Source organism: Opisthocomus hoazin, chromosome 28, assembly GCF_030867145.1.
Source record: "Opisthocomus hoazin isolate bOpiHoa1 chromosome 28, bOpiHoa1.hap1, whole genome shotgun sequence".
Classification (NCBI taxonomy): domain Eukaryota; kingdom Metazoa; phylum Chordata; class Aves; order Opisthocomiformes; family Opisthocomidae; genus Opisthocomus; species Opisthocomus hoazin.
In genome coordinates, this window is record NC_134441.1 from 290,059 (window position 1) to 305,038 (window position 14,980).

The 14,980-nt window shown below is 44.3% G+C and overlaps 1 protein-coding gene across 1 annotated transcript; it reads right to left on the reverse strand.

The window, feature by feature from the left end:
• Positions 1–71: 71 nt before the first annotated feature.
• LOC142364633 (E3 ubiquitin-protein ligase RBBP6-like) lies at positions 72–14,708 on the reverse strand. Its single transcript, XM_075444547.1, has 7 exons — positions 14,543–14,708; positions 9,025–9,124; positions 8,197–8,233; positions 3,733–3,777; positions 1,547–1,635; positions 1,333–1,429; positions 72–113 (listed from the first exon to the last, which is right to left on the reverse strand). Exons 1-7 carry the CDS (start codon positions 14,706–14,708, stop codon positions 72–74), a joined length of 576 nt encoding a protein of 191 aa, XP_075300662.1.
• Positions 14,709–14,980: the final 272 nt, after the last annotated feature.

Here is a 14,980-nt window from a genome sequence, read left to right on the forward strand (position 1 = left end):
CATTAATAATTGGTATTGCGTATTTTCCCGTCTTTGTCAGCATCGCGCCCTTTGTGTTGGGATCTTTCAGCTCAATCAGGAAACTCCTCGGAATTCCTGTGCTCCTTCTCATTCTGGGAGCAGGCACAAAATTTTTGTCCTGTTCAGAAAAGAAATGCAGACATATCTCATCTTAAGGCCCACACTTCAAATGACCATTCAATGTTGATTTGAAGCAGCAAAAGCCTGTAATCCTCTCCTTTCACCTAGCGTAGGGGTTGCTCAGCTAAAATACTTCTTTTCCTAAATGAATATAGCCAGGATGTTCCGAAGGCTTGAGCAGTGGTTTGCACTCAGTCGACATTCTTTGGCTTAACTTCAGGTTCCTTAAGCGTGAAATATCCCTGAGCTCACCATCCACGCAGGGGAGAGACACAAACCCGCTCCTCCTCCAAAGCGCAGCTCAGAGCCAGAGCTCAATTCCGTGCCCTGAATCGGTCACCAGAGAAACTTCTGTTCTCCGTCCCTATACGAGGGCTGGATTCACACCTCACGCGTGTACAGTCAGTGACTAACGTTCAGTGGCATGAAAACTCAAGCAGAGACTTGTGTAATTAAAACACGCAAATATTCAGTGGATGGGGTCAACAGAATCATCTTGGTTTTATACGGAACACTGGAAACCATGAACTGTCATTAAAAAGAGCTCAAACCAGAAAAATTTACAGTAATAGTGAAATAGATAAAAATAGACATGAAAATTAACCAAGAAAGATCTGTGCTCATCTTTAATGTCTATGATCCAGAAGAAAGAAAATTTTGCTTTTATCATTCCAGGTTTCCCTTGAATTTTGAGGAGCTTTGCAACACTGCCCTAGAACCTCTGTACTTCACCCCAAGAGAAACAATTCTTAACAGGAGTCTTCGTGCATTTGCCCTGTGACTGCCAAGGTGAAAATATGAAAACCCGAGCAACACCAGAGGTCCCCTGTGGGATTTCTGGAAGAACAGGGACATATTGTGAGCAGCCCAGACACTCTGAATATGGACTTGATCACTGTGCAGCAGCACAGGCCTCAAGGCCATCGAGAGGCCGGCTGTGGATAAACAGATGCCCCAAGGCCAGCTGCGGGTAAACAGACGTTCTATGAATAGTAACCAATCATAGTCAAGTTCTGCCTATATAATCCGGGTGTTCTATTAATAGACGCTCTATGAATAGTGACCAGTCACAACCGAGTGCTGTACCGAGTGCTGTCCATATAATAAAGATTCTCTGCTAATAAAGGTGACTGTTATGGATCATATTGGTCGAGTCCTCGTTCCCACCGCAACAGTCCCCCACCACCTTACCCCACTTGTCGGGCAGTTCCTTCTATAGTGGCCTGGTTTTCCGTAGTAACGGCAAGGGAACGATGATGGAGGTGGACCCACGGGTCTTTTCATGTAACTGGAGATTTTTGGGGAAAAAAAGAAAAAGGTATGCTATGTCTCTCTTGCTAAAACAAACATCTCTACAACCTTTCCATAATCTCCAAAGAAAAGATTTGGCATTCTCAACACTTACTTGATGGGATCGTACTCCTGGCAAGACTGCACCATCATGGCCTTTATTTTATCCTCTTCGGAAGCATTGGCCGCAGCCAGGTTGGCAGTCTGTTGAGCAGACAGTTATTGGCACACACACTGGAAACACATTTCAGCCCACACAGCAAAGACAACATCACTCATCCCATCCTGCAAAGAACAGCACAGCGCTAGGTGGGGGGCATGAAGACAGCTGCTTCTACAAAAGAGAGTTGTCCTGGAGATGTTCTGGGGAGTCCTCACGCCACAGCATGGTCTTTGTGTACCTGTCAGTCTACTTGACAGGAGCATTCTTGGGCACTCCAGTCCTTAGGCTCTGTTCGGGCCTTACAGAAGGACTTGTGTAACCAATCCAATTCTATTCCGAGTGGACTGAACCTGTGTGTAGAAAAACCTGTAGTATTCAGTGTTTTTAAACCGGTTTTTAAGCCCCAGACTATTTGAAGGAGAAGACATCCACTGCACATTTCACTGAGAAAGACGTATGCAAGTATCCTTATTTCCATTTTACGGCATTGAAAGGACACCCAGCTGAAGAGTCGGGGCAGTTGTTTCTGCTTGATGAAATTCAGCTTCAGACACGGAAGCATTAAAAACAATCAAGTTTTTTAAAGTCACTCAGCAAGACAAAAGATTCTTTTCAGTAGAAATTTGACCAAGCTCCCCCCCTGCTAACTTCTTGAACTACTGTAAGAAAAACCTGCACTTTCTTCCAGTTGATTGTGCCCTTTTAATATACAAATTGTAATAGAGCCTTATGCAGAACTAGATCTTCAAATCAGTGAAGCCAGCTGATTTGTTTTAAAGTCCTCTTTGTTCAAATATCTGAAGGGTGGGTGTCAGGAGGATGGGGCCAAGCTCTTTTCAGTGGTGCCCAGTGACAGGACAAGGGGCAATGGGCACAAACTGAGGCACAGGAAGTTCCGTCTGAACACGAGGAAGAACTTCTTCCCTCCGAGGGTGACGGAGCCCTGGAACAGGCTGCCCAGGGAGGTTGTGGAGTCTCCTTCTCTGGAGATATTCAAGACCCGCCTGGACAAGATCCTGTGCAGCCTTCTCTGGGTGACCCTGCTTCGGCAGGAGGGTTGGACTAGATGACCCACAGAGGTCCCTTCCAACCCCTACTATTCTGTGATTCTGTGATTCCAGATACAAGCAGGCTCTAAGGGAGCGACTGTAAATGGTCTGGACCTTCAAGCACCTATCACTGAGATCAGTCACTCGTGGGTTTGGTTTTATACACGTTCATTCAGAAAAGTGCCCACTCGTTTCAGCGTTGTATTAAATGGTTGTTTCATACACACAATTTTTTCTGAACAGTAACATAATCCAGACCAACATCTTTGAAATCATTTCCATGAACTCTTACAGAAAACTTTATGGATACCTGACTAATTTGTTGGAACCCAAAGAGTTTCCAGAAGACATCCAAAACCCACAAAATATTTCTAGGAATAGACCACAATTCAAGTATGCCCTTTAATACACAGTAATAATAAACCAGAAAACTTTTGACTGTAACACACTGCCTCCACGCTAAGCCGGTCTGCACTGAAGAGGTCAAGTACGTAACAGTTTTGAGCTGCTTTATCTTATGTTCCTGCACTTTTTGGAAATATTTGCATTTTCCAGAAAGCTGAAATGTGTACACCACTTGGGCAGTGTTTCACATTTTAGAGCCAAACTTCACAGGAGTTTACAGAACCACAGACAGGTTTCGCGACAGCGCTGTTGTCTGTGTTACAGAAACGCCTCTGTTTTGGTTCTTGCAAACCCCACCGAAATGTCCACAACTTACAGGAATTGAATTCTTCGCTGAGAATTGTGGTAGTTTCCAATGCAAAATAATGAAAAGTGTTAGAAACGGTAAACGGCATCTGAGGTTCTTCTTCTTTGTGTCTTGAAGATGAGTAATAGTGCCACATCACGTTGAGTCTGACAAGGTGCTCACCTTCTACCTTCCCAAAGTGGGAGCTTCTCTTTAAAGGACAGTGTCAAAAGATACTCATATTTTAAGATTCAAATAAATATTTTAAACTATTATAAATGAAAGTAATGTTGTGTTCAGATTGAAACAGTGATCCAGCTATAGATCACAGTATAAGATTTAAAAATATGAAGGAAACTCTTTTGATTTTTAAGGATTTGACAAGAATATATATGTACCTTAATAAGCTGGGCCAGAGGAAGAGATGCAGAAGAGTCATCAACCTGTTCACAAAAAATGAAACACATTTTGAAGTTCTACAACCAAAACACAACAATAGTTAACCTCTGCTGTAGTCTGAAAGTCTGCACTATATCCTCTGAGCGTCACTGAAAGAGGCATTTCCAACTTGGTGTGATTTGTACTTGTTCCAAACAAAGTCCAAACCTTTGACAGCCTGAGAGTGCCGATGTGATGAAGGAGAAGAAACTAAAACAACCAAAGCCACTTGAGATCTACTCATTCCTCCAGAATATCTCGGAGAGAGACCCTTGCCAAATGCTCAACACTGCTTAAAAGTCAAAGGAGTAAGGCAGCTGTCAATATTCAGCTAAAAGGGATTTTAAAAAAATTAAGTTTATTTGAGAAGGAAGCGTCACTTCAGGAAACTTTTTTTCAGTGTAGTTTTTAAATGAATCGGTTAATGTCTCATCATTCATAAATGCACAAGGTTAGGCTTCTAAGCACACAGTAGCTGCCTGTCAAAACAAAGTCCAGGCATATCAGCCCTGAGACATGAACGCTGCCCCTCCTGCCAGTAAGTGTAAAAATGCCAAACTCACCGTACCCCACAAAACCCCAATAAAAGCACCAATCCGAAACATTAGCCATAAAAGTAACCCACCACTTTGTCTAGAAAAAACCAAACTGCTCGAAGTGTTGAAATAAATGTGTTTCCCATGACAGAGTAGCCTATAAAAACTGAGAAAACTGATTTCCTGTATTTTATTAGACCACGGGCCATACTGCCCAAATTGGTTTGGAAAGTGTGAGAATTTAATCTTATTCTCCTTGCTGTCAGACCAAAACCAGTTTTTAATGATGATGAAAGCATGGATTCAGAGCACAATCCTGGAATTTTTCTCTCCATTGCAACCACACTCCTCTCTCCCAGATACCTACTGGAGCAGCTGCAGGAATGAAGTCCTCAGGCCGCTTGAGGGCTGCGGTGTTTATTGAGAACTAACATCAAAGTGCAGTTTTTCCAAGGGTAACACTTATCTGGTTGTTTTTCCAGGATATTGAATTCCATTATGCCACCAGCAGCAGTACAGCTTACACTGGTAAAACGATGCCAGAAAGACACTCAAATCACATGCAGAACGGCAAAAAGAGACCGTCTTTCCATCTCAAGACTGACCAGAGGATTCGACTTCCCTTCTCTTCAGAACATTTTGTACCTAGTTCTGTTAAAAAGGAAGCCGGATCGTGTATTTTGAAGCTTCACGCTCCACATGACACTGCTTTTTACATGTGGAAAGACAGGCCTATGTTCTCTCACGGAAGCACAACCATTATAATTCTGTGGTTTTTCAGAAGCAAACAAGAAATTAGGAAAGCTCTCTGTTGGAGTCTAGCATTGAACAGTCTCCTCTTGACCAGTAATTGAAACACAGCTGTTCATAAACTATTACCTAGTTTGCGTTTTTTGCCAGGAAGCAGTTGTTATGTGGCCTGCAGGATATGGTCTAATTTCTTAAAGGAGGTAATAGCACTCCTTTCTACTAAACAGTTCTCAAAATCAGAAAATAGGTAACTTGGGTACTATTTACTGTGTTTGTCCAACAGCCATCTTCCAATGATCCCACAATCTTGTGCCTTTTTTCCCTTGAAATTTCTACTATAGTATTTCCTGCCAGTTCCTCCAATCAGTCAAGTAGAAAAAACATCTCTGCGAAAGCTGTATACAACCTTAAGAAAATACTGCAGAAGAATTTGAAAAAAACCCCAAACACCCAAAATCAACAGTCAATATATTAACTCCCATTTCCAACAGAAGGCTAAAAAGGAACTGACATAAAGCGAGTGGGAAGGGGCACAGAAAATAGGAGGAAAAGGCTAACCTCACTGCTGGAGGGCTACATTTAGATTACAGTGCTTTCCTAAAACCTGATAGCCTGACTGCACTCAAACTTCAGCCAGGAAGGATCACCGTTGTGCTTGACAAGCGCTCAGACAATGGCCAGGACTCTCTGCATTTCTGCAGCCTCTGAGGACAAATACCACCTCGAGATCCTCGCAGTCTGAAATAGGAACACTAAATCAACAAGTATCCACTTCCTCGCTCTGGCTGTAGTAACAGTGGGACAGCAGCGCACATTTGGAAGTGTAGAATGATAGCTAACAGAAGAGCAAGACAAGGAAGAAATGTTCAAAGTATAAGTTCTTGTGCATGCTCTTCTAAAAAACATCGTAACTCCTTTTAATTTTGCTGCTTTACTGTTCTACAGTAATTGACAAGCTGTCCAGTGACTTCTTCCTACCACACTAAGATGCAGGTTCTCCTTGGAAATGTGTACAGAAATATGTGTATTAAAAACAAACAAACAAACAAAAACCCCAAACCCCACACTTTAGACTAAGACCTGAGCTAACTTTAAGAATAAAGCTAGTTGTGTCTCCAGCACTAGCAGCACCTGAGGCTGCAGCGCTTTTACAGTGCAAGAGGGAGAGGGGACTTGTAAAGAGAGACGCACGGCTTGCACCTTGGCTTGACAACCCAAATCAGGGACAGTCAGAGCGAACAAGAAGGGCATGGTTTTGCTTTGTCCTTCACTACCTTTCATTAGTTCTATCTCACACTAAGTCTTCTCTCCCGCTCCAGGATTGTTTGGTTGTTTTTTTGTTGTTTTTTTCTGAGACGTCTCTGTTAGCTTATGGGAAAATGCTCCTTCGAAAGGTAATACGGACATGCCAGGGAACACGCGAGGCTAAAAGAATGTGAACTTTATTTATGAGCTTGGGACTTGTCTTTATAGGCATGGCAGTAAACAAAGAGAAAAATACTGTTTTCAAGAAATAAAACCCCATCTGAATTATATCAAATACCATAAACGTGGTTTATGTAAATGCATGAAATTAACTACGAGGGCCAGTTCAACTTACTCAAAGTCACAATAGAGAGGCACTGATGTCCAAAAAGGAATTTGAACCCACCAGTGGTAGAATTGCAGAAGTCAGGTTTAGACTTGGTGTTTTTAGACCTACATACAAAAAGTTTTCCATATGAAGTTGATTGCATACCATTGCAAGGAAATCAGAGGCTGTATTCTTCAGAGAACATAGACCCAGAGTTCATGAGTTTCTGATTTAAATTATCCTAACAGCTAATCAAGTGATCAGATCCAGTGATCCAGGGTTAGTGTAATGCCTCACATGATTCTAGTGAAGAAAAAGCAGTCATACTTCAAATAAAGATGAAAAATACAAATCACCACATAGTAAGTTTTTTACCATAAGGGCTGTTTTGACATGCATAGTTACACATAGTCGTCGAGCCAAATGGCAAATCAAGGTCTAGACCATTACCAGTTCGATATTTCCTTGTGTTACTTGTTTCTATTTCAGCAGCAGAACGACAGTGCTTTGAAACCTGAAGAGCAATGCTGCCCCTTTTCCAAATATATCTTCAAAGCGGTGGCATACTAAAGAAAGGCTGAACCTTTGGGAAATTAAAGCAGCGTCCAACCCTGAAGTCACCCACACCCAAAAACGGACAGCAGGCAGAAGTTAGGAAAAAGGACAGGGCTCTTACCCACAAAAGCACCAGGCTCTAACCTGCTGCCAGAATTTGTACATTCTGCTTTATATGCTTTCATTTGCAGGCAAACTGTGAAACTAAACTGCTTCATCAGATAAAGTGGAAAGATTAGATGCAGAACGTGATAATCCCATTTACATTCACGCCAATCTATGAAAGACATTGATGTACTCAGCGGGGCCCAAACAATATCATTTCAATTACACAGGCTTAAGAACAAATACCCACTTTTTAAGGACGTGAAAAGAAATCATTTAGCTGCAAGAACTGGCCTCAAAACATATCAGGTAAGTTGGGGTTTGTATTTGTTTGAACCCCCAAGGTAGAAGTAAGAAACAGGACACCAGGTTTAACAATAATGGATTCTCCATGGTTTTTGATAACATTGTCAAAAAACATTAGGCAAAAAAAAAGTATTTAAAAACAAAAGCTAAGTGATACAACATGAAAATGGAAAAAAATACACTCCAAACAATTCTTCTTGCAAGAAACAAAAAGCACACAACAAGCTATGCAAGCGTTCATTTAACCAGCTACAGACAGACAGGTGTAGAACATGGCACCACGCTCAGCTGTGCAAACCTCGAACCTATGTGATCTAAAAATGATCCTGCATTATCTGTGCAACACAAAATCATACAGGAAGTATTCCAGCATATTCAATATGAAATACAATGCATCAGTAGGCACAAATACCAATATTCACATTAGAACTGTGCCAGTGATGGCATTCCTCAGCTTTTACTATGCTGAATCGAATACAGTGCATTTACAGCATATACCATGTTTTAAGGCAATGTGTGGAAAATTAGCACAAGGCTACACCGTTTAGAATTAAATGCAGTTTTACAGAAAAAAAGTGTGAGATTGGTTTTTTACGTACTGCTTTTGATGTTCCACTCCCTGGCTCAGTTTGACTTCTGGAAGAAGAAATAAAGGTGATCAGAAGTTAAAATAAAGCACTTGTACCCAGCTTAAAGCAGTGAAAGCAGATTACAGAACCTGAAAACCAAAACAATGTGTTCTGATAGTCTAGTGAATGTCGAAATGTATTTGTATCCAGAAACTGGTCTCTCTTGGGACATGCAGCGCAACTAAAACAAAACCCCTAAGTCACATGTCTACTTCATCACAAATTACTCTAAGAGTTCTAAACTTCTTGTTTGCACGGGTCACCAGCTGGCAAGCCTTGGTCTTTCCTCTATAGGCTCGTGTGCAAAAATACCCAGATTTGGGGCGTAAGAACACTTGCCATATCCCACCCCCCTCCCCCAAATGCAAGAACTAGTCAAACACTGAGAATCAGACTCTTTGGAGGATGGAGCAGATGGTAAGTTTACACTACAATGCAAATGCCTCTCTCTCTCTACTACAAAAGCAGTAAAAGCAAACACAGAGAATAAGGAATCTCTCCACACAGAGGAAACGGGATCTACAGCTTGGGTCTCAGAACAATCAAGCCCAAGAACAAACCCAACAGCATCATCTTAAAAGTTACCATTGTTGGAGTTTGAACCCCATGTCCCAGCAGGCCTAAAAATGTCTGTCTGCTTTGGTGGACACAGGTTAAAATCCACCTCATTCCACCAAAACCTAACAGCAGCTTTAGCAGGAGAGGTACAACCTGAACGCCTCTGTGAACTGACGTCCATAAACCAAGTTAACACCCTGAAACCCCTAACCGAGCAGGCAATGCTTTACAGATACCTACGCAGCATGTGTTTTGCTGGTAGCTCTGAGTCCTCTGGCAGGGATTCTTCTGACAATAACTGATGAGTTCTTCGGAATCAGGGCATTATCGTCAGTGTATTCTGAAAAAAACATGAATTCAGAAAAAAAACCTTTGTGAATTCATAGGAATGTATATTCGTATGTAATTACATAGCACTTCAGAGAATACCTTTACAGCTATGAAAGCAACATTTTATATGTAACATCACGCTTTTGTTGTCTCAAACACACTAACAGTACATTTCAAGTAATCTTTGGGTTTGATCATCAAACACAAGCAGCAAAATCTTTTTCTTTTTTTTAAAAGTAGTTTCAATGCCAACAACAAAAGGGTCTCAGAGGTCACAAAAAGAGAGTCTGCTAATGCATGAAGTTCTTTCCTGATGGAGATTCAGTTGCTTTTGCTTCTGGTAGGCTACAAAACCAGTAGATCTTTGGAGAAAAACAAGGTCTCCCCTGCAGAAACCAGATTGTAACATCTGACTGGCTTGCCCTGCAACAAAACAGGCGCTTGGCTAAAGCATGAAGCTCTGTGCCATTGCCTTCCAAGGTGTTCACTAAAAGTGATTTCCTTCTGCTGCCAGTGCTCAGGACTGACAGAACAGAGAGGAGAGCCTGCCAACTCTGCTTCTGCGAGCTTAATCCGTCAACAGCCACACTTATCAGCTGGGCAGTGCTTCACATTTCAACGGAAACTGTTGGGGTTTAACGCAGCAGCCAGCAACGAGGTCCCGACAGCCGCTCGCTCACTCCTCCCCTTCCCCCCCAGTGTGATGGGGAGCAGAAATGGACAGAAGGGGAAACTCAGGGGCTGAGATAAAGACAGTTTAATAAGACAACAAAGGAAATACTACAGCTACTACTGCTACTGAATATGCAAAACAAACTCTATACAATACAATGTTCCCACCACCTAATGACCGATTCCCAGCCAGTTCCCCAGCAGCGATCACAGAACCTGGAACTTGCAGATTTCATGAATTTTGCAAAATTCCTGCTGAAGACCAAACTCCTGCAAAAGTTCGAACTCCCAGACAGGAGAGGATGCCAACTCATAGAAAAGCGAATTAAAGAAAAAGGATGCCTACCCCCCTGCTAGCCACCCTTACAAATTGAGCGTGCCATCCCTGGCATGGAATATTTCCGCTGCCCAGCTTGGGCTGGCTGTGCTCCCTCCCAGCTCCTGCGCACCTGCTTGTCAGCTGAGCATGGGAGACTGGAAAAGTCCCTGACTTCATAGCAATGACTGAAAACATCCGCATTGTCAGCACTGTTCTCCTACTAAATCCAAAGCACAGCAGCTACTGGGAGGAAGATTAACTCTATCCAAGCTAAAACCAGGACAGTAATGAAACTGCAGTGCTAGGATTTGAATCACAGAGGCTTTTTTTTGTTGGGGCTTTTTTCAGCTTGCTTTCACAAGGAAGGCAGAATTGGCTCAAAGTAAAGCTGTCTCTCCCCTCTTAAGCTAATCGTCTAGTTTGAATTAACCAAAGGGATGTGAATTCTTTCGATTCACTTTTCGCAGAGCAGAGACACTCAAACTAAATCACTTACAAAGACAGGCTTTAACAGCCTTTCGAAAACAGAGTGTGCCTGAAGCTCTCCATGCTTTGCCTTGGCTTTCACCACGCTAGTCTTCTGCAGAGGAGGGAAGCCTTGTGACCTTTTATATAAAGCCCAAACAAAAAAAAACACTACCTGTGACACTTCGACTGAATAAGCTTAAAATGCAAAGGCCTCTCCACGAGAACAGTGTTTATCTTGTTCTTACACAAGCTGGATAAGATTAAATCTTCTAAAGCACTGTCAGCAGCCATTCCCTGTAATCTGCCGACGGTCTTCAATATCAAAAGCCCTTACCCTGACAGACGAATCGGAACGATACTCTGAAAACCAAAGATGATGTATGTCTAGTCAAGCTCCGTCAGGGTGGTTTTACTCAGTGATCACACACAGAACAGGAATATTTCACAATTTACACTCCATTTTTCAGCATATTATTCCTACAGGCAGGAACCTCTCTCAGACCAAAACATACCTATCAGAAGACAGTATTTCAACAACGAAATGAAAATTTTACTTCTATTTCCAAATGATGGAATCCTTCTTCAGAAAACTGGGAAATCTTTGAGACAAAACTAATTTCTGATCTTAACCCCTACGGAGCCGAACAGCAAGCTTCCTCGGGACTTTGGAGCAGTTTCAAATCATAGGAGAAAGGACTACTAATGACAAAAACAGAAGCTTTTACAGAAGTGCTAGCCTGAAGCCAACAGCTGGAGCTCTTCTCAAAAGGAAAATCTCACCACCACACAGCCACTGTCAAGAAAGGCCTGCCCTGGGGCTGTGTGATGGAGCAGGAGCTCAAACAGCTGTCGGGCCCAGACAAACCACTGCCAGGAGATCGTGCCAGCTGCAGTTCTCAAAGCCCAAAGCAGCTGCTTCTACCTGCTGAACGGAGTCACACAGAGCACTCCTTTTGGTCCACACCACAAACCACTGGACTGAGATTCCAGAGACGGAGGATAAGCAACAGCGGCTCCACAAAAAGACAGGAGTTTGCTGTGCCTGTGCCGGACTGAGGATGGTGGTTGTTCTGCGGATGACTACAAAGGGTAGCACCTCTCCGAGAAAGAGACTGAATATATGAGGATAGCTGGATATGACTAAATATTTTAAAGCACTGTCAGCAGCCATTCCTTGTAATCTGCCTACTGGCATCTCCCAGCAGGAACCTGTTCCCCGAGGGCAGCAGCATCCCCTGGCAGAGACTTGGCAACTCCCAGGACCTACAAAGTAGCGTCCCTCGGCCTCACCACACACCTCAACCTCTGCAAAGTGAGCAGTGACCTCCTGCGCAACAAGGCGACTTTTCACACGTGTCCAAGCAGAGCTCCAACAGAAATACTCAGCAAGCTGGAGGTAACAACATGGGTGATTCCTACTCCCTTTGAGCACAAAACTTGTTTTACTGCCAGTGACGGACAGTGAGTGGCTACTGGGCTTTTCTCAATCTGACCTGAGATTAAAACTAAGGATTCAATTCAGCAAGCTTGCAAAAGCAAAGGAAGATTTGGATGTTATAGTAAAGTCAGGAGCAGAAGAGACAGAACAGTCAGGAAAGAAGTATTTCAAGGAACGAGTGGAGGCAGGCAAGTTAACAGCTACTTTGACTGCTGCCTCATGATGACTTAGAAAGCTTAAATTAACAACTGCATTAGTATCCACAACCTTCTTCCTGCAAAAAAGTACAAACAACTCAAGCCACGCTCTGAAATTTATACTGCTTCACATTTAATGCACCACTTAAAAATTCCATTTTTCAATTCACCTATAATTCTAAAAATCTGCTAGTTTTAATAATTTGGGTCATATATACGGTATAAACAGGTTACTGAAAAAAGTTCCTACTTTCTTTTATGGCCTGCTTTAATCCACCATTTTGATGCTGACAGCATTGCAAAGGCATCTCTCTGAGCACTGTCTAGAGAAGTATTTTCACTCCGATAAAGGACAGAAGCTCAGCAGAAGTCATCAGAAGGCAAGCCTACATGCGAAACGACAAAGAAAAGCCTTTATTAGGCTTGGATGTCTTGCTCACCAGCTGTTACGTGACTGGGGAAGCGATCTGCAGAGTAAGAGATCAAAATGACTGCTGACATGCCAGACTGCCTCGACCAGAAAACAGGGTACTTCCCAAGAACACATTTTCTCCCTGCTGCTTAAAAATATGCTTTCTCCTCATCTCATTTTTCAACTCTGTTCTAATCAGCACCACTTGCACACTTTGTGACAAACCAGTCCTCTGTGTCGCTGGCACTGCCTCGAAACATCCTGATTAATAGACTGGACTGCTATTTCTGCATTTTCAGCTTCCACCAAAAGAGGATCCCAACCACAGTTGGTATCTCATCCTTGCTTGAATTAGCTAGTGCAGTAGGCCAGATGCTTCATGGAACTTTGATTTGCATTATGATTATACAGTACTGTGCTCCAAAAGAGCACCTGCATTGCTTTGAAAGGATGAGTCAATAAAATCTAACATACTTTCAGTCATTAATCTGATTACACAGACTGCCTGATGCCTTAATGCCTTATTGGCATGGCTTGCCACTTCAGCGTGTGACTGGGAAAGCGAAAGCCGAGCTGGACACCCCGTGGTAATGAACTAAAAGACACCTGCCCTAAGCCCCTGGCCAAGGGACACTGACCTCGCTGACCGCACAGCCCCGAGAGGTCCCAGCCCTGCTGGGGACAGAGCCCGAGCAGCTCCTTCCCAGACAGACCTTGCATGGGCTCCACTGAAACATCATGGTTTTGGAATGGGCACACGGCTTACCCTCAGTTCACCCAGGGAAACGGGGAACTCCAAACCCTTTAGGAAGGCTCCACACAGCAATGCTGCCTGGCAGCCCAGGAATTAATTGCACGCTGAGGCGTAACCAAAGAAATCCCCCACACTAGCACATCAACAAAACGGCACGGGGAAGGGCAAGCCTTAAAAGCTGCTGAAGTGTCTGCTCTGAAATGCTCAGTTTGCGCAGTCTTGAAGACAGCAGCTGTGAGGCCAAATGGTTTCACTCAGAGTTAGCACGAGGTTTTCTGAAGACATCACATCGTGGCACTACTACAGCTCTCAAGTGCGTGCTGCAACACTGAACTCCAGCAACGGCTGACTTCAAGAGACAGTCTGCCAAGAGCACTGTTCTTCCCTAAAACTATTCATCTAAGGCCAGTTCAGACGCCCATTTTGGTGTTACAGTTTGTTGATTTTGCCTGATAAGCAGAACAGCACATTCTCCAAGTGTTCTGAGTCAGAATGTTACAGAAACCTGAGTCACGGAGTTTGCAGTTCTTCCACAATAATGTGAAAACATCTGTTATAAAAGACAGGTCATGAAATTCACATCAAATTTAATAGAGGCAAGTTAAAATGCATCATTCCTGAGAACAGGCTTTTGGAAGGGAATTCTGCCTTTACAGAACACGCGTCTATAGGAAGCAGGGAAGAGGGCACGCCAAACCCCCACACCCCCACTTTTTAAAACAGGTCCTGATTATCCCCACAGATATCCTCCCAAACCTTTTTAGCATTTTACCTAGAAGAATTCCAGGACACCAAAGCTTCTGTGAGCGCTAAATGTCGCCCATCAACCACATATTCCTCCATGCCTAGCTCTGCTCTAAAGCACGGATCCAAAGGCCGTCGTCAGAACAGCAGCCCCAAACAAACAGCTCTGTGAGGCCTCAACACAAGTCACAGCTACCGGTCGTGGCTGAATGGCATTACCGCTGCCCACCCCGCGTATCCCCGGTGCCGCTGGCCCTCCTGATCCCCCGCACGCTGGCGGGACGAGCCCCAGGCTGACTCACGCTACGCTGAGTTGAGCTGCAAAGAGCAGAGCGGGGCTCCCGCAGGCTGCAGCCCCATGCGGTGGTCTGCAACTCCACCAGCCGGGCGGTCCCCGAGGCCCCGTGCCCGCCGCCCCACTCACCTTCTTTGCTCTGGGCGTCGGTGATCTGCAGGTCGCAGTTGGATGCCTTCAGCTGCTCGCGGCCCATGATCTGGCGCTTGAGGTCATGCAGGGAGATGTGGAGGCCGTGGAAGCTGATGGTATCAAAGTCCAGTTTGGCAGAGAACTTGTAGTGCACGCCAGGCATGGCTGGGGCCAGGCGGTGCCTGCTCCGCGACGGCGTCTGCTGGTGGGCGGGAGGACGATGGGGAGAGGCCTCCACGGCCCCGGCTCAGCCTTGGCTCCCTCTCGTGCACCCAGCGCTGCCAGGCACGACCGCTGGCGATGGCACCAACAGAACCCCTGCCTCAGGGTTCCAGTGAGGGGTTTCCCGGCCGACAGCCGCAAGCACGTCACTGTGCACGCAATGGCACACGGCAACCACCCCCCGCGCCTCATGTGACCCAGCACATTGTGACA